The sequence below is a fragment of the Jaculus jaculus genome, chromosome 7 (assembly GCF_020740685.1).
Source record: "Jaculus jaculus isolate mJacJac1 chromosome 7, mJacJac1.mat.Y.cur, whole genome shotgun sequence".
NCBI lineage: Eukaryota > Metazoa > Chordata > Mammalia > Rodentia > Dipodidae > Jaculus > Jaculus jaculus.
Window position 1 is genome coordinate 85,889,597 of NC_059108.1, and position 20,451 is coordinate 85,910,047.

Below are 20,451 nucleotides of genomic sequence, written 5' to 3' on the forward strand. Positions count from 1 at the left end.
TTTTTCTTTCTTTTTCAAATATAATCTCATTTTATTGTTTTCATAGCAAAATTGGCTTAGAACTGGATCACTTGGCCCTTTCTCCTCTTATCTCCTCCCAGTTCAAAATGCTTGCATCTTTTTTTTTTTTTTTTTTAAAGAAGCTGGAGGATGTTCTTTTTTTTAAATTTTTTTAAAAATTTTTTTAAATTTTTATTTATTTATTTATTTGAGAGCGACAGACACAGAGAGAAAGACAAATAGAGGGAGAGAGAGAATGGGCGCGCCAGGGCCTCCAGCCTCTACAAACGAACTCCAGACGCGTGCGCCCCCTTGTGCATCTGGCTAACGTGGGACCTGGGGAACCAAGCCTCGAACCGGGGTCCTTAGGCTTCACAGGCAAGCGCTTAACTGCTAAACCATCTCTCCAGCCCTGCTTGCATCTCTTAATAGCCAACATTCTCTTAGATCTGCAGTTGGGCTCAACACACTCAAGCTTCAGCACAAACTTCTTTGTAGTTTTAGCCTTTTTCCGGAGTATAGCTTAGTCTGCCCACCGTAGCCACTCTGCTTTCCCTGGGCATACAGAGAGTCACTTTCTGGGGCTGGTGCTTGCCGCACTTCTTGCAGAAAGTCCAGCGAGTTTTAGGGACGTTACCATGTTGGTAGGAGTGCTATCAGCATGAAAAGCCGGTTTTTACTTTTTTAAGAGGTTATGAAAGAATACATGACAGAAACCATGAGTGGGTATAAAACCTAAATTTTTTTACTGTATAGCCCTTTGGAGAAAGCTTGTTCATTTGTTTTATATCAGTGTCTATGAGATTAACAAAAAATTTTGCCTTTGTGAAGAGAGTTAAAAGTTTGGTTAAGAAAAGGGGATACGTTACTTCTTCATACAATCCTATAACCTTGGCATTGCAAAAATAAACACCTTTAAAAAAAATAAACTTTAAACAAGTCACAAAAAAAAGTAGACAGGACCCATAATTGGGGCTCATAAACTTGGGAGACCTCTCCTGAACCCCAAAGTCCTGCACCATTAGTTTTAGTACTTTTCCAGGGAACTATATCCTCTGCTCAAGATTTTCTTTTCTAATTAACTTTCTGTACACAAAACTTATCAACACAAAAGATCCAGCTCTCACCTCAAAGGAGGTAGGAGAGAGTTTATTCTGGAGCCAAATATGAGTGACCATGGCCCAGAAACAAAGACTTAGTTTATCTCAAATTCCATGTTCTGTTGTGATACCAATTTCATGAAGGTTTTAGTTACAGAACAAGAAAGTCATAAAATAAGGCACTTTTCAGCTACATTGACTGACCATCAGGTAGGCAGGTTGTTGTAGTCAAATTCACGTTGCTGGGATGAACCTTCAGACCGTAATGTGTCTGGGGCCACTCAGATTCACCAGTCCAACATGAATATAATATTAATAAATAGAGCCAGGACCACACTTCAAGCCCCCAGTTACATCTGGTCAGGGTTTATAAAGACAAATTGCTAAACAAGTTTATATTACAACAGTCATAAGCCTAGTTGCAAAGGTGAAGAAAAAAAAAGGTTATCTCACTTAAGCAGATGGCCTGGTATTCTACACAACAAAGATAACATTTGCAAGGTACCACATCCTGCATACCACAAGTAACATTTCTTTATAACATTTCCTTATCCATCACATTCCCCTCTTGAGTTGGCACACCAAGTTTCCCATGGAAACTGGCTGGTATTGGGATCTAATGACCATTAATTTTACTGAAGAAATTCTCTGTTTATCAAAGCTTGATTAGAGCATTTAAAATGCAGGAGCAGAGCTGGAGAGACAGCAGTTAAGGCACATGTCTGCGAAGCCTAAGGTTCAATTCTCCAAGTGCCACGTAAGGCAGATGCACAAAGTGGCGCATGCATCTGGAGTTCATTTGCAGTGGCTAGAAGCCTTGGTAAGCCCATTCTCACTTTCTCTCCCTCTGATTGTAATTTAAAAAATCCTTTTTTAAAAATGCAGGAACCAGCCGGGCATGGTGGCGCACGCCTTTAATCCCAGCACTCGGGAGGCAGAGGTAGGAGGATTGCCATGAGTTTGAGGCCACCCTGAGACTACAGAGTTAATTCCAGGTCAGCCTGGACCAGAGTAAGACCCTACCTTGAAAAACAAACAAACATACAAAAAAAAAAAAAAATGCAGGAACCTATAATCAATCCTAAAAGTAACAGAATCATGGATCCAGAGATGGCAGTAATCAGAGTAGTGACCTAAGATGACTAAGAAAACACTAGCTCAGACTGACCTGGAATTCACTCTATATTCTCAGGGTGACCTCAAACTCAAGGCGTTCCTCCTACCTCTGCCTCCCGAGTGCCAGGATTAAAAGCGTGTACCACCACACCCAGTTTAAGAAAACAAATTTTTATACAAGCAAGGGGGCAGCTGGTTTACAGAAACAGGACGTGACAGCTTGAGTAGTCTAGATGATTCAAAACAATTTTTAAAAAATACATTATTTGAGAGAGAAAGAGGCAGAGAGAGAAAGAAAATTGGCACACCAGGACCTCCAGCCACTGCAAACCAACTCAAGATGCTTGTGTCCCCTTGTGCATCTGGCTTTTGTGGGTCCTGGGTAATCGAACCGGGATCCTTTGACTTTGTAGGCAGAGGCCTTAACTGCTTAAAGCCATCTCTCCAGGCCACAATATGTTTTGTTTTTGTTTTTCAAGGTAGGGTCTCACTGTAGCTCAGGCTGACCTGGAATTCACTATGTAGTCTCAGGATGGCCTCAAACTCACAGCAATCCTCCTACCTGTGCCTCCTAAGTGCTGGGATTAAAAGCGTGTGCCACCATGCCTGGCACCAGCCCACAATTCTTAAAAAAAAAAATATATATATATATATGGATATGTATATGTATATATATTTATTTGAGAGAGAGAGAGAATGGGCATGCCAGAGCCTGGAGAATCAAACCAGGATGCCTTAACTGCTAAGCCATCTCTCCGGCCCACATTTTAAAAAAATTTTATTTATTTATTTGCAAGGAGAGAGAAATAAGAGAGACAGACAAAGATAGAATGGGCATGCCAGGGCCTCTAGCCACTGCAAATGAACTCCAGACGCATGTGCCCCTTGTGCATCTGGCTTATGTGGGTCCTGGGGAATCAAACCTGGGTCCTTTAGATTCACATGCAAACACCTTAACTGTTAAGCCATTTCTCCAGCCCCCACAATTTTTTTTTTTTTTTTTTTTTTTTGATATCTCATGCTCTCAAGCTTCTGCCATGTGTAGATTAGTCAGCTACCACAGTGACGAGAGCAGGGCTGCAGTCTCCTTGTCACAGGCAGGTGGCTCCGCAGCTTGACCTGGAAGGGATCCTCTGGGCTCCTGGTAATCTGTCCCAAATCAGCATAAACAAGACAGGAATCATTTTAAAATTACAGGGCTTTAGCAGGCATGGTGATGCATGCTTTTAATCCCAGCCTTTGGGAGGCAGAGGTAGGATCACTTTGAGTTTGAGGCCAGCCTGGGACTCACAGAATGAATTCTAGGTCAGCCTGAGCTATAGTGAGATCCCGGCCTCAAAAAAAGTAAATAAAAGCCAGGCGTGGTGGCACACGCCTTTAATCCCAGCACTCGGGAGGCAGAGGTAGGAGGATTACCATGAGTTCGAGGCCATCCTGAGACTACATATTTAATTCCAGGTTAGCCTGGGCCACAGTGAAACCCTACCTTGAAAAACCAACAACAACAAAAAAAGTAAATAATTAAAAATTACCCTAGCCTATAATTCTTTTTCTTTTTCTCAATTTTTAAAAAATTTTTTGTTTGTATTTATTTGAGAGTGACAGACAAAGAGAAGGAGGTAGAGAGAGAATTTTACCAATTTTTATTAACATTTTCCATGATTATAAAAGCTATCCCATGGTAATAACCACCCCTCCCACTTTCCCCTTTGAAATTTCATTCTCCATCATATCCCCTCCCCATCTCAATCAGTCTTTTATTTTGATGTCATGGTCTTTTCCTCCTCTTATGATGATCTTGTGTAGGTAGTGACAGGCAAAAATTTTTTTTCAAGAATAGAACACATTAAGAAAAGCTTTAGATAATTTTTAAGGTTTTTTAATGATCTTATTGGCCAAAATTAGCATTAAACAAATGAAACAAAGCCGGGTGTGGTGGCACATGCCTTTAATCCCAGCACTCAAGAGGCAGAGGTAGGAGGATTGCCGTGAGTTCAAGGCCACCCTGAGACTACAGAGTTAATTCCAGGTCAGCCTGGACCAGAGTGAGACCCTACCTCAAAAAAAACTAAAAAAAAAAAAAAAAACAAATGAAATATAAGATCTAAAAGCTTTCATTTTTTTACTTTCTGTTACTACTGATTGGTTCAGCTGAGTAGGTTTGCTTATTGATGGCCAAACATTATATCCTTTGTATAAACTAAATTATAATATTCTGATATCTGAAAAAATCTGATATTGACATGCCTTTAATCCCAGCATCAGGAGGCAGAAATGGGAGGATAGCTGTGTTTCATTTCTAGCCTGGGCTAGAGTGAGACCCTACCTGGAACAAAAAAATCTGCTAACAGAATTCAAAATAAACAAGAAATCTATATAGTAATATTTTTAGGCTTAAATATGAAGACATGAAAAACTTTAAATATTTTTTTTAATTTTTATTTATTTATTTCAGAGTGACAGACACAGAGAGAAAGACAGAAAGAGGGAGAGAGAGAATGGGCGCGCCAGGGCTTCCAGCCTCTGCAAATGAACTCCAGACGCATGCGCCCCCTTGTGCATCTGGCTAACGTGGGACCTGGGGAACCGAGCCTCGAACTGGGGTCCTTAGGCTTCACAGGCAAGCGCTTAACCACTAAGCCATCTCTCCAGCCCATATTTTTTAAAGTTCATCAGAATACCTTTATATAATTTCATAATTTCTTTCTTTATGAGGAGATTTAGCACTTTTAAAAGCTAAATAAGACATCTACCCAATCTGTAAGTCAGTTTCTGAAATTAATTCAGCTATATCTAACATACCCTAGGAACAGAGGAGCTGCGTAACACATTTCTTTAGATATGAAAGCAGATTCAAACACTATTAGAAAATTGCTTACAAACTCAGAGTATTGAGGACTTCTAAAATTTAAACAAACCTTGAGGCTGTTATCTTTCAGTAGTCCCACAGAAACATAGAGAGATAAAATAAACTTTAAAACAGTTGAAAATTTCTTGTAGGAAGTCCCCTACTTTCATCCTTGCTATGGAGAGCTGCCCCAGCCACAGCAGTGGCATCTTACCCCTGGGGAACACAGTGGGACAGCATACCACCTTTAAAAAAAATTCCAGCCAGGTGTGGTGGTGCACGCCTTGAATCCCAGTCTGACACAAATATGGTATTAATAAGTAGAGGCATTTATTTCTGGCCAGGACCACACTTCAAGCCAGTTACATCTGGTCAGGGTTTATAAGGACAAATTGCTAAACAAGTCTATATGACAACAGTCACAAGCCTAGTGAAGAAAAAGTTCAGTAGTTATCTCACTCAAGCAGATGGCCTGGTATTCTGCATAACAAAGATAACATTTGCAAGGTACAACATTCTGCATACCACAGGTAACATTTCTTTATAACATTTCCTTATCTATCACATTCCCCAATGCATCACACAGACCAGACACACTTTATGGAAGGGATGTATTGAAGCTTACAGATGCAGGGGAAGTTCCATAATGGCAGAAGCACTTGGGCCCCTGTTTCAGATCCATGTAGAGAAGAAACCACTACCACCACCAGAAAGGATGGGAACCCCAGACAGGAGCTCAAGCATTCTGCATATCTTTAGGCAGGAATTCAGATCTGCCCCCAGTGGCATGCCTCCCCCTCCATCAGGTCAGCCGGCTAGGGACAGGAGCTTCAAACTCAGTTTTAATTACACCTGAGTCTACTACGGAACATAGATTCAAACTACCATGGCTGCTACAGCAAAAGAGGGAAATCTCTACCATAGGTCTCAGATACTATCTGATGACATCCTTAGCCCTTGGGTTGGTGGAAGGGGGCGTGGAGGGGGTTCTGCTAGTACATTCCAAAGAAGTGCACCTGATAGTCACCAGGACATTAGGTCAGACTCTGAGGTGGGCAATAGTGATTAGGGCTAAAGGTAGCCCAAGATAATTTGGCTTTGACCTTGCAACCTTCCAACTCTACAGGAGATTTATCAGTCCATTTAGCCTTATCTAAGGAAGATACAGCACTTTCAGTTCAAAAAACAGTTTTTAATGTTTCTGTACATTTATATTTCTTTACATTTGATAATGACACCAGTGATTGTCGGTTTACCTTTCTGTTGTTCCCATGAAGCTCAATATTTTGAAGTATAGTTTTAGATGGTAGCTGTCTTTTATTGTGGGCTGATTATTTCTGTTTTTTGTTTTGTTGTTTTGTTTTGAGAAAGTAGTTTACTCTGTAGCCTAGGTTATCCTAGAACTCAGCATGTAGTCTTTGCTGACCTCAAACTCATGGTAAACCTCACGCCGCAGCTTCCAAACAGCCGAGGTTATAGGCTTACATCTCCATGTCTAGCTTCTGTCCTTTTTGTGTTTGTTTTTGTCTTCTGGGTGATCCCATTTAAACAATTTCAGGAAAAAAAAAAATGGAGCCGAGCGTGGTGGCACATGCCTTTAATCCCAGCACTCAGGAGGCAGAGGTAGGAGGCCACCCTGACACTCCATAGCGAATTCCAGGTCAGCCTGGGCTAGGGTGAGACCCTACCTCGTAAAATCAAAAAAAAAAATTTTTTTTTTTGTTTTGGGCCCAGTGTGGTTGTGGTGGTGGTGTGCACCTTTAGTAGCAGCACTTGGGAGGCTGGGGTAGGAAGGTTGCTGTTAGTTCAAGGACAGCCTGAGAGCATGTAGTGAATTCAAGGTCAGCCTGGGCTAGAGTGAGGAGTGAGACCCCACCTTGAAAAGAAAAAATTGCTTTGGAATGTACAGGGAAGCATTAAGTATGGCAAATCTTAGGAAACACATTCCAGATTTCCCAGGAAACACATTTCAAATTTCCCAAGACCATAGTTTGTAAAAGAAAAGAATACTTTAGGGTTGGAGAGTTAGCTTAGCAGTTAAGGTGCTTGGCTGCAAAGCCCAAGGACTCAGGTTCAATTCCCCAGAACACACATAAGCCAGATGCACACGATGGTGCATGTGTCTGGAGTTTGTTTGCAGCAGCGGGAGGCCCTGGTGTGCCCATTTTTTTCTCTCTGTCTCAAATAAATAAAAACATTGAGTTCTACTCAGTGGTAAAGAAAAATGAAGTTATGAAATTTGGAGAAAAATGGATGTATCTGGAAAGGATTAGACTAAATGAGGTAACCCAGGCCCAGAAAGCCAAATGCCACCTGTTCTCTCATATGTGGATCATAGCCACAAATGATTGGACTTCTGTGTGAGTAGGAATAAAACTCAGCAGAGGCCAGTAAGCTGGAAAGGAAATAAAGGGAATAGAAAGGGAGGGAACAGGGACTTAATAGGATGGTATTGTATCTATGTAAGTAGAAGAACAGATTAAGGCCTAAGTGAGGTCAGAGGAAGAGATTGAGTAAAGGAAAGTTGGAGGGAGGGCTAATCCAAAGCACTTCTCTTAATGTTCATACCCATATATTAATGCTACTCTCACTTCTGGTTAGAGAAGCCTTTCTTGTCAGATGGCCGTGACCTTGGGATGACTCAGAAGGTACCATGATGCTGAGAAGTGACAGAGGAGTAATCAGCTCAGAAATATCTCTAACACACCTTGTAAGGCTCAGGGTCCGTTGCGGAAGTATAATTTATTGGGACCAGGTATACTGGTACACATCTGTATTCATGTAACTAGAGCAAAAGATCGCTGCATATTTGAGGCCAGCCTGCCTAAGTAGTGAGAAAACTAAAACATAGGTTTTCATTCTAGCCCAGGCTGACCTGGATGGAACTTACTCTGTAAATCCAGGCTGATCTCAAACTCACAGCAATTCTCCTACTTCTAAGGTTGTATTTTGTAAGAGTAAATTCCAAAGATTTGATGGATAAGTTATAGTCCCAGATACTTTTCCAGTAGCCAGGAGAAAAGATTTACTTTATTAGTAATTACTATAATAGAACTTTTTTTGAGACAAGCCCAAGGCCAGAAAGCTAGAAAAGAGATATAAAGAGAAAGGAAATTGAACCTGCTTAGATATCTCTGAGCTGATGAAGATGTTTTACATTTATTCACTGGACTTCTATTCACCAGTAAAGAAAAATAAAATTATAAAATTTGCAGGGAAATGGATTTATCTGAAAAGGATTATACCCAGGCCCAAAAATCCAAGTGCTGCATGTTCTCTCTCCTAGGTGGATCCTAGCTACAATTGTTTAGATTTGTGAATTGGGAGTAAAAATTGGTAGCAGAGGCCTGTAATCTAGAAAGGAGTTATAAGTAGTGAGGGAAGAGAAGGACTTGAGGAGATGGCATTCCATGTATTTAAATAGATGGGCAGATTACTGCAGGTGCAATGGCTAAAGTGAGATCACAGAAAGAGATTGAGTACAAGAAGGGTAGGGGAAGGGTGAATCAAGATTCAAGATGTTGAGCCGGGCATGGTGGTGTACACCTTTAATCTCAGCACTCTGGAGGTGGAAATAGGAGGATCACCATGAGTTTGAGGCCACCCTGAAACTACATAGTGAATTCCAGGCCAGCCTGAACTAGAGTAAGACCCTATCTTGAAAAAACAAAAACAAACAAACAAAAAGGTTCAAGATTTTATCAGTAAGCCATATGGAAACCTACTTTTTTGGATAATGGCATACCCAGAAATGTACTAGAAAAATTTCAGTGTCAGGAATGGGATACCTTACAGTGAGTTGTTTGCCAGGGAGATCCCTGATGACCCCCACCCCCAAACATTACAAGCCATTGCCAAGGCTCTTGGTTTCCTACAAGAAATAGATGGTAAGGGCTGGAGAGATGGCTTAGCGGTTAAGCGCTTGCCTGTGAAGCCTAAGGACCCTGGTTCGAGGCTCGGTTCCCCAGATCCCACGTTAGCCAGATGCACAAGGGGGCGTACGCGTCTGGAGTTCGTTTGCAGAGGCTGGAAGCCCTGGCGTGCCCATTCTCTCTCTCCCTCTGTCTTTCTCTGTGTCTGTTGCTCTCAAATAAATAAATAAATTAATTAAAAAAAAAAAAAGAAATAGAGGGTAAGACCCTACTGCTGAAGACTCCCAACATGCTTTGGCTGCAAAGTCACTGAGAAATCAAGTTGGAGTTGAGCTGAAAACCTCCTCCCTGTAGACCAGCTGACAGAAAGGTAAGAAAGCTATGTTGCATGCAGATAGAGAGAAGTCATCAGTAGCGAAAACAGTGAACACTGCAAACCTTATGTATGACCAGCCAGGCCAAATGACCACGGTTGCAATGGTGGCATTTCTGTTATGGGGGAAACCAACCACTCTATAATTTACTGGAGGCCTGCTCCATAAATAATTGGTAATGCAAACCTAATCAAAAGCCAAGCAAGGCATGATGGTACACGCCTTTAATCCCAGCACTCAGAAGAAGGTAGGACGAGCGCCCTGAGTTTGAGGCTACTCTGAGACTCCATAGTGAATTCCAGGTCAGCCTGAGCTACATCAAGACCCTACCTTAAAAAAACCTAAAAAGCCTATGGTGGGGGAGGTCATGAGCCCTAGGAGTATAATGCCTGCTAGTATCTGGATAAATGCATATAATATGCTCAACAAACTGCCACTTTTCTTAATGTTCATACCCATATATCACTGCTACTCTCACTTTTGGTTAGAAGTTTCTCTTTATCAGATGGTGATGACCACTGGGATGACCCAAAAGGCACTGTGATGCTGAGAAGAGACAGAAGAATAGTCAACACTGTGAGGTCTCTGTCATATCTTCCAAAGCATAGTGTCCATTGTGGAAGAGGTGGCAGAATGAATGTAAGAATAGGAAGGGTAGGACTGTTTATAATGAAATCACTCAGACAAATGGGCCTTGCTATCCATGACCTTGGAATGCCTAGCAATGCCTTCACAACAGCCTCATAAGAGTAAAAGATGGTGACATTAAACCAGGCCTTTAATCCCAGGACTCAGGAAGAGGATGTGTGAGGACCACCACCTAAGAAATAGCTCCCATACATGGGCTGGAGAGATGCCTTAGCAGTTAAGGCACCTGCCTATGAAGCCTATGGACCCAGGTCCGATTCTCCAGGTTCCACGTAAGCCAGATGCATATGGTGGCGCATGAGTCTGGAGTTCGTTTCCAGTGCCTGGAGGCCCAGGAGCACCCATTCTCACTGTTTCTTTCTCTCTCCGTGTCTCAAATAAATACCAGCCCTTGGGAGGTGTAGGTATAGGGACCACTGCAAATTTGAGGGCAGCCTGGTCTACAAAGGGTAGCCCTTTTTAAATGAAATGTCTGAGTGCTTCCTATATAGGTGGACATATCCCAAATCCCAAACCTTCTTCCTCTTAATGAGAATTTCTGCAATAATGTCACCATCACTGATGAGAGGCATCTCCCTTGGTGCTGGGATAGAAAATCAGAGATAATCATATGTACTCTGACTTGTAAAAATTTGAGAAATTCAGAATATTTGAAAAAAATGCATCATTTTATTTGTACACTTAAAAAGTTGTACACAGAAACTTAGTTTGTAAAACAAAGAACTGTTAGGGTAAAAGGAGGACCCCTGTTTCTGATCATTAAGAATGTCTGAGAAATAATATAGTAAAATGTTTTAAAAAATTAAAGAACATTTTCCAAGTATAAATTTTATAAATACAAAACAAATTCACAAATTACTCTGAATACTAAATAAATATCTAGTTAATAAACTCAGACTCAATACCTCCATCCAGCACTGGTTACAGCACTTTAAGCCTATCAAATTGGATTCATTCATGTGTAGTGTTGAAACAATGTGCTCATTAAACAGTTCTTAAGACATATACACACTTCTCTAAACTGTGTGAATAAATCCTCCTGACTACACAATCAATACAAAATAAATCAGGTAAAAAATATTTTCCAAAATATCTGAACACATGAATGATCTCAAAATGTACAAAACGCCCTCTGTAAACCAGTACTGTATCCAAAACACCTATCAAACTTACAGATACTGAACAAGAAGTGTGGCAACATTCTCCTGAGTGCTTAATATTAAACTTGAGAACATAGTGCAGGCCACACTTTAATGTGGCCAATGAGTTGTTATTGCTTTATGTATATATTTATATTTATTTATCTTTGCTTTAGAGCATGATTTAATGTTCCATTTTCATGAACAATTTACTTTTCCTCACATTCATCCTTTAGAAGGACAAAATTAGATCCGTGACTTTTTCGCAGTTGGCGGTGTGCTAACTTGGTCCCCATTGCTGGGTGAGACATGGAGTCCAAGCTTCTGAGCCTGAATATGAAAAAATGCTTGAAGCCTCGTTCCAGCTTTTGCTTCGCTTGTATTACGAGGGTTGTACTCAAAGCAGTTCGAAAACATTAACTCAATATCATCGATAAACTCAGCTAGAGAGAAAGAAAAGGAAACAAGATTAGAATGAAAGTACACATTAAAAACAATTTTTACTTTTTTTGTTGAGGTAGAGGCTCACTTTAGCCGAGGCTGACCTGAAATTCACTATGTAGTCTCATAGTGGCCTCAAACAGTGATCCACCTACCTCTGCCTCCCAAATGTTGGAATTAAAGGCGTGTGCCACCATGTTTGGCTTCAATTTTTATTTTCATATCTGAAAACACTACAATTTTTTTTTTCCTTCAGAGAGAAGATTTTGAAACAGGGTAGTAAAATGGGCTGAAAAAATCACTTAATGTGGGCCAGGAATATAGTTTGGTGGGAGAGCATGTGCCTAACATACCTGAGGCCTTATGTTCAACCTCTAGCACCACAGAAATGAAACAGAACAACTTCTTTGACTTTTTTTTCCTTTTTGTGGTTTGTTTTTTTGAGATAAGGTTTTAGTATAACCCAGGCTTATCTAGAAATGGCTGGCCTAGAACTCACAGAAAATTCTCCTACCTTTGCCTCCCTAGTGCTAGGATTAAAGGTGTGTTCTTTGACTTCTTTTTCATAAGATATAAGTCTATGAATTTTTTAACTCATTCAACCCAATCCATGTTTTATCTCCCTTTGCAATGATAAACCAATAGGTACTTGTTGGAATGTCACCTATATCACTACATTAAAATTTATTACTTAAAAATCAAACAAAAGCAGTATCTACCTCTTAAAAATAAAGCTGGTGGGGCACGCCTTTAATCCTAGCACTCAGGAGGCAGAGGTAGGAGGATCACCATGAGTTCAAGGCCACCCTGAGACTACATAGAGAATTCCAGGTCAGCCTGAGCTAGAGTGATACCCTACTTTGGAACCCCCCCCCCAAAAAAAGGAAAAATTATAATGATAAAAGGGAAAAAAAATGTTACTTCTAGGCTGGGGAGATGGCTTAGTCATTAAAGGTACTTGCCTGCAAAGCCAAAGGACTTAGATTCAATTCTCCAGGACCCACATAAGCCAGAAGCACAAGGTGCCACATGTGTCTGGAGTTTGCTTGCAGCAGCTACAGGCCCTGATCTGCCCATTCTCTGTCTCTCATTCTATTCTTTTTCTCTCTCTCACCCGCAAACAAATAAAAAAAAATGTTACAGCCAGGTGTGGTGGTGCATACCTTTAATCCTAGCACTCGGGACGCAGAGGTAGGAGGATCGCCGTGAGTTCAAGGCCACCCTGAAACTATATAGTGAATTCCAGGTCAGCCTAGACTAGAGTGAAACTCTACCTCAGAAAAAATAAATAAATAAATAAATAAATTTACTTACATGCCAATTTATATTCACATTTATTCACTTTTTCTCGAATTATATTTAAGGCTATAGGCTTCTTAATTATGTCATAGTAGTCTGGTACCTGTGAAATAATTCAATATATTTCATAATACAATTTATATGGGGCTAAATAAAGATTTTATACCTGAAAAGCAAATTAATATTAGCCTCTGAATACTATTATTCTATTAAAATAATGTCATACATGGGACCCAGTGTTAATATCCTTCCAATTCTTGCTCTAGAAATCTCAATGTAGAATCCTATTAATATTTTCATTCACACAAATCTTCACCACACAAGTAAAACACTTTATTTTCACAGTGTATCCTCATTGCATGTGGTACTATGTTACATGAAGACATTGTCATAGGTACACACACACACACATCATGTTTGTTTTTGGCTTTTCCAGGTAATGTCTCACTCTAGCTCGCATTTACAGCCTCCCTCCTACTTTGCCTCCCAAGTGCTGGGATTAAAGGTGTGTGCCACCATGTCTGGCACAAGTACATATTTAAGATATCTGAGGGGAGATAGATAAGGAGAGAGAATGGGTAGGCCAGGGCCTCTAGCCACTGTAAACAAACTCCAGACATGTGCCACCTTGTGCATCTGGCTTTACATGGGTATTGGGAAATCCAACCTGGATTCTTTGGTTTTCATGGCAAGCGCCTTAGCCACTGAGCCATCTTTCCAGCCCCAATCACATGTTTTACATTGCACATATTACTATTTTTAGCATTAAGATTGAAAAATTCTTCCATTAAAAATTAAATAGCTGCAGCTGGATGTGGTGGCACATGCCTTTAATCCCAGCACTTGGGAGGCAGAGGTAGGAGGATCACCGAGAATTTGAGGCCACCCTGAGACTACATAGTTTATTCCAGGTAAGCCTGAACCAGAGTGAGACCCTACCTTGAAAAACCAAAAAAAAAAAAAGAACATAATAATAATAATAAAATTAAATAGCTGGGCGTGGTGGTGCACGCCTTTAATCCCAGCACTCGGGAGGCAGAGATGGAAGGCCACCCTGAGATTCCACAGTGAATTCCAGGTCCGTCTGGGCTACAGTGAGACCCTGCCTCAGAAAACCAAACAAAAATTGAGGCTGGAGTGATGGCTTAGCAAACAGTTAAGGCACTTGCCCATGAAACCTAAGGACCCAGGTTAGATTCCTCAGAACCCATATAAAGCCAGATGCACATGTTGGTGCATGCATCTGAAGTTCGTTTGCAGTAGCTGGAGGCCCTGGAATAAATAATATTAGGAAAAACTGTCACAAAACAAACCTCTTAACTCCAATTTTTTTCAACATAGAACTTTCAAGTATGTTTTCTTTATAAAATTTATTTTATCTAGTGTGTGATTTTGAAAAAATGTAGACAGTGAAATAACAGATGCTGTGACAATTCTAAAGTGTCATAAAATTGGCCCCTCCTGATTTCACATGGGCAGAGCTCTTGGTAGACACCTTTAATCCCAGCACTTGGGAGGCAGAGAATGACAATGGTGGTGAGATTGAGGCCAACCTGAGACTACACAATGACAGAGGGAGAGATTACCTCAAACCAAATTCTCAAAGCAGTCATAAAGACTGCATCATGCCATAGAATTGCAAAACAGGTAGTACATATGAATATGTTATGGGGCTAATTACCTGGATTTTAGAAACAAGTTTCAAAAAAGGCCAGCTATCATCATGTCGTACCAATTCCACAACAAGTTGTTCAAAAGCAGATAATTCATGAACTCCTCCTTGACGGCCAGATGTTCTTCGATTCAGTGGCATAGGAGATGATTCTAAGTAAATAATTTGTTTTAGGTACTATTCAAAGTAAAATATCAATCACAAGTTAAAGTGGGCATAAAAGTCAAACTCTAACAGAAAATGGACACTACAATGAGGTAGCAATTACTTATTCACTGACATGGAAATCTTAGCCAAATATTCATTATTGTCATTTGATTTTTAAAAAGTTCCAGAGCTGGAGAGATGGCTTAGTAGTTAAAGGCGCTTGCTTGCAAAGCCTGAAAGCCTGGGTTCTATTCCCCAGTATTCACTGTAAAGCTAGATGCACAATGTGTCTGGAGTTGGTTTAAAGTGGCGACAGACCCAGGTGCACCCATTCTGTCTCTCTGCTCACAAATGAATTAGCATGAATTCTCTCTAATATGAGCCCACACATACAAATGCAAAAAGTCACCAAACAAAACTTTTTATAGGCCTGAAAGCTAGGCCACTATATAATATGATCTTTAAACCAGGTTTAGTAATTTCACAATAAAACCAAAATGCTTTAATTTTTTTGGTTTTTGTTTTTCATCATTTTGTGCAACTGGCTTAAGTGGATCCTGGGGAATTGAGCCTGGGTCCTTTGGCTTTGCAAGCAAGCACCTTAACCGCTAAGACATCTATCTCTCCAGCCCTTTTATTTAAAAAAATTCTTGAATTGGGATGGAGTAACGTATTAGCTGCTAAAGCACTTGCATCTGAAGCCTAATAACCCAGATTTGATTCCTTATTTATTACCCACATTAGCCAGATGCAAAGTTGGTGCATGCGTCTGAAGTTTGTGCCCATTCTCTCCCTCTCCCTCCTGTCTTTCTCTCTGCCTCCCAGTCTCTCAAATAAATAAAAAAAATATTTTTAAAAAAAATTTAAGAGTCAGGTGTGGTGGCACATGCTTTTAATCCCAGCACTCAGGAGGCAGAGGTAGGAGGATCACCAAGAGTTTGAGGACACCATGAGACTACATGTGAATTCCAGGTCAGCCTGAGCTAGAGTGAGACCCTGCCTCGGTGGGGTGGGGTGGGGGGACTATAAAGGGGGCTGGGAAGAAGGCTCAACAGATTAAGAGCACTTGTCAAGCAAGCATGAGGGTTAGAAAAGGCCTAAGTGAGGTCAGGGGAAGAGATTTAGTAAAGGAAAGGTGGAGGGAGGGCTAATCAAAATCTAAGAGGATATAAATAAATCATATGGAAACCTACTTTTTGGACAATGAAGCACACTGGAGCCATAGATTGTTACTGGAAATTTTTCAGTGCCAGGGTTGGGATACCTTCCAGGGAGTTGTTGGCCAGGGAGGTCCCTGATGTCCCCAAAACATTACAGGCTTTTGCCGAGGCCCTTGGTTTTCCACCAGGAATAGATGGTAAGACCCTACTGATGAAGACTCTACATACTTGGGCTGCAAGACCACTAAGAATTCCTACTGGAACTGAGCTGATAACCTCCTCCATGTAGACCAGCTGACAGAAAGCTGGAAGCAGCCATTCTGCATGCAGGTTCAATGAGAGAGAGAAATCACCAGTGCAGATGCTCAACAGTGGACACTGCGAGCCTTGTATTTGGCCAGCCAGACCAAATGAGCCAATGATTGCAATGGCACATCTGCCATGGTGGAAGCCAACTGCCCTCTAATTTGAGTGGAGGCATGCTCAATGGGAGGGAATACATCCCTGATACTGAAAATGTACAACAGGGGTAGTCATGAGCCCCAGAGGGGTAACATCTGCTGCTGTCTGACAGCTTTTTAAAGACCACATACCTTGGGCTGGAGTAAGGACTCAGGGTTCAATTCCCAGAACCCATGTAAGCCACATGCATAGGGTGGCAGATGTGTCTGGAGTTCGTTTCCAGTGGCTAGAAGCCATAGCGCACCCATTCTATCTGCCTCTTTTTTCCTTTCTCATAAATCCAATAATGAAGTATTTTTTGTTTTTTAAAAAAGGTCATGTATCTCACTCAATATTGCCTGAGTAAGGAGGAGTGTAAGCTAGAATCCATACCTGTTGATTGTCTTTTCCTGCCTCTTCTCTTTGATTCACTGTCTTGGAGAAGAAGCCTTGAGGTGTTACTTAGAGGTCTTGACTGTTCGCTTGACTTTGCAGTGACAACCTTGAAGCTGTGGGAGCTGGGGCTGTTTTCAGGAGTACTGCTTGCACTTCTCCTGGCTCTGTGTTTTCTACGAGGACTAAGTAGTTCCACGAATACACCTGCTTGCAGTGAGCCAGCACTGTGCCGGGTTGAGCGACTAGCAATTCTTAAAGATTTACTTTCTGAAGGAGGAGCAGATCTTATTTTTCTTAGGTTTCTGCCAGAAGTTTTAGAAGAGACAGTTGCTCTGGGGGTACTTGGCTGACTCCTTGAAGGGTTTCCTCCAGAATCCTGGCGTTGACACCGACTTGAAAAAGAACTAAACCTTCCTCTTGTTTTAATTGGTAATCTAACTTGTGGTCGTCCTCGTTTAGGTGGGCTAAAAACATTGACAGAATATAAAATTATTATATAGGAGAGCAACAAATGCATGATTACTTTTATTCTGTCAATGACCTGTACATAACTTACCTCTCTATAAAACAGAACCTTATCCTATACTTAATTTTTTTTTTTTTCTTCAAGATAGAGTCTCCCTCTAGCCAATGCAGACCTGGAATTCACTATGTAGTCCCAGGGTGGCCTTAAACTCACAGCAATCTTCCTACCTCTGCCTCCCAAGTGCTGGAATTAAAGGCATACAACACCACACCTGGCAAGACTTAATCTTTTTTTTTAAATTATTTATTTACTTATGAGAGAAAGAGAGAATGGGTGTGCAGGGCCTCTAGCCACTGCAAACAAACTCCAGATGCATGTACCACACCGTGCATCTGGCTTTATGTGGGTACTATGGAATTGAACTGGGGTCCTTTGGCTTTGCAGGTAAGCACCTTAACCACTAAGCCATCTCTCCAGCCCATCACTTAATCTTTTAATTAAGTTTCTGTTTAGCCCTCTCTCTACACATATGGATCACTAGTTAACATTGAACATTTGCATGAATTTTCCCAACTCCTTTATTTTTATGCTTAACACAGGATACGACTCTCAAAAGTTACAGGGTAGGGGGCTGGAGAAATGGCTCTGAGTAGACAGAAATGTATAGTTGTTTTTTTTTTTTTTTTACATCTACTTTTCAGATAGATCTATTTAGTAGATATGAATGCCCTTTCATTTCAGCTCTGAAATAAGGATCAAGCCATGTGGGGTGGCTCACAGCTATAGGCCAGTACTTGGGAGGCTAAGGCAGGAGGAGTTATGTGAATTTAAGGTCAGCTTGGCTATTTATTAAGTGAGACCTTGTGTTTCAAAAAAAGGGTCAAATGTCTTCCCTGGTGATCTAGTGGTTAGGATTTGCAGCTCTCAAAAAAAGGGTCAAACGGGTTGACTACTCCAGTGCCACTATAGCAGGAATGTAGAAGATCCAGGCTTCAGCCCCAGTCATAAGGCCGGGTGACACAGCTTGCTAGTTTCAGAGTACTTGTATGGCAGCATATGAGTGATTTCTGGTGGTGATGTGGCAGGAGCACAGAAATACAATGTGTACTGCGAAGACCAGCAATACCCTCTTGGGAACATTCTGAGATGTGTATAATATAATATAGAAAAAATAAGGGTAATTTCAGGCTACTATATTGAATGTTAGTTTTAAAATAGTTAAATAGAAGCCGGGCATGGTGGCTCAAGCCTTTAATCCCAGGAGGCAGAGGTAGTAGGAGGACTGCCATGAATTCAAGGCCACCCTGAGACTACATAGTGAATTCCAGGTCAGCCTGGACTACAGCAAAACTCAACCTCAAAAAAACAAAACAAAAAATAGTTAGATATACCCTAACCATACTGTGTGTATCTGGATAGTTCCAAGACCAGAAGACACTCATTTTATTGTCAATTAGCACTTACCTTAGGTCTTCTTCCTCTTCAGAGTCAACGTCTTCTTGCTCTACCTTGTATTCCTCCTCTTCACTTTGTCCCTCTTCATCATCGTCATCATCACCACCCTCACCTCCCATATTCTCTTCCATTTCTTCATCACTTTCCAAGGATGGTCTCTGTCTAGAGGAGAGTCTTCTAGAACGCTGCTTTGGTCGACATTCTGGACAAAACCAATCTCCATCAGGTACAGTCTAGAGAAATCACATAAGTGATCATTAACCAACAATAGTTCAAAAATCTCAACTTGCCAATTCTAATCTGAAAAGTAGATTAAAAAAAAATACCTTGAGCTTGGGTCGGACACAGTAGGTATGATGGCCCCGATCACAACCATCACAGAGCACCATGTTCTCAGCATCACCCTTCTTTCGGCAGATCTTGCAACGTGCATTCAGTATAGATTTAGACCATACCACACTACGATCCAAGGTTGATAAGTGAAGAAAGACTTGGGATAGACTAGCAGAGGAGAGGAGAGACTCTCTCCAACGGTCCAGAACTGTTTTATAAGAACGTCCACCATCACTGCCATCTTAAATGAGAGAGGGAAGCAATTAAAATTCCTAAGTAAATCTAGATCTCTCTCAGAATTATTTTTCTAGGAAGTCTACAACAGTCTTTTGCTTGCCTGCAAAGCCTAAGGACCCAGATTATATTCTCCAGTACCCACGTAAGCCAGATGCACACCGTGGTGCATGTGTCTATACTTCATTTGCAGTGGCTGGACACCCTGGCATGCCCATTCTCTCTCTCTCTCTGCCTGCCTATTTCTCTCTTTCTCTCTCAAATAAAATTAAAAAAAAAAAATTTTTTCCTGAAACTAGACAGTGCTATGGGCTAGTGAATATACCAAAACTGCCATGCATTTTATGGTAAACTCATCAATCAATTATCATCAAGTATGAAGCTGAGCATGGCAGTTTACACCTATAAGACCAGCACTCAGGAGCTTGAAATGGAAATCACTACAAGTTTCAGGCCAACCTAGCTACACAGTAATAGTAAATTCAAGGTCATCCCTGGGCTTACACAGCCCTGTCCAAAACAAAAAAAATTAAATAATTAAGTCATGTGACAAACATGCAATCAATCAAATCCATTAATCACAACAGAATTTATTGGTATGTGATTTCTACCTCATATGTTAATACTACCACTACCTTAATTTCCCCAATACATTATCTACAATTATTACTCCCCCCTTCCACCCCCCACCCTGCCCAGGGACAAGGCCTTGTTATGTGGTCATGGCTGGCCTTCAACTTGTGAAGATCCTTCTACCTCTGGGGTGCTAAGGCTATACGTGTGATCCATGACACCAAAACATTATTCTTTTTTTTTATTTTTTATTTTTAAAATTTTTAATTAACATTTTCCATGATTATAAAATATATCCCATGGTAATTCCCTCCCTTCCCACCCCCACACTTTCCCATTTGAAATTCCATTCTCCATCATATTACCTCCTCATTACAATCATTGTAATTACATATATACAATATCAACCTATTAAGTATCCTACTCCCTTCCTTTCTCTTCCCTTTATATCTCCTTTTTAACTTACTGGCCTCTGCTACTAAGTATTTTCATTCTCACACAGAAGCCCAATCATCTGTAGCTAGGATCCACATATGAGAGAGAACATGTGGCGCTTGGCTTTCTGGGCCTGGGTTACCTCACTTAGTATAATCCTCTCCAGGTCCATCCATTTTTCTGCAAATTTCATAACTTCATTTTTCTTTACCACTGAGTAGAACTCCATTAATTATGAAGGGTATACTATACCACATCAACCTTCTATAACACATACTGGACTTGGTAAGTAATCTAATCCT

The 20,451-nt window shown here is 40.9% G+C and overlaps 1 protein-coding gene and 1 pseudogene across 1 annotated transcript in view; both read right to left on the reverse strand.

Moving 5' to 3' along the window:
• Positions 1-56: 56 nt before the first annotated feature.
• On the reverse strand, positions 57-10,530 carry LOC105944959 (annotated as a pseudogene).
• Positions 10,531-10,633: 103 nt separating this feature from the next.
• Baz1a (bromodomain adjacent to zinc finger domain 1A) overlaps positions 10,634-20,451 on the reverse strand; it is a 76,014-nt gene continuing 66,196 nt past the window's right edge. Inside the window, exons 22-27 of the mRNA XM_045154642.1 lie at positions 18,901-19,148; positions 18,584-18,807; positions 16,651-17,117; positions 14,519-14,661; positions 12,853-12,940; positions 10,634-11,540 (exon numbers count right to left, since the gene is read on the reverse strand). Of these exons, the coding sequence (XP_045010577.1) occupies positions 11,344-11,540; positions 12,853-12,940; positions 14,519-14,661; positions 16,651-17,117; positions 18,584-18,807; positions 18,901-19,148 (1,367 nt within the window). The 3' untranslated portion in view covers positions 10,634-11,343. The remainder of the gene's footprint in view (positions 11,541-12,852; positions 12,941-14,518; positions 14,662-16,650; positions 17,118-18,583; positions 18,808-18,900; positions 19,149-20,451) is intronic.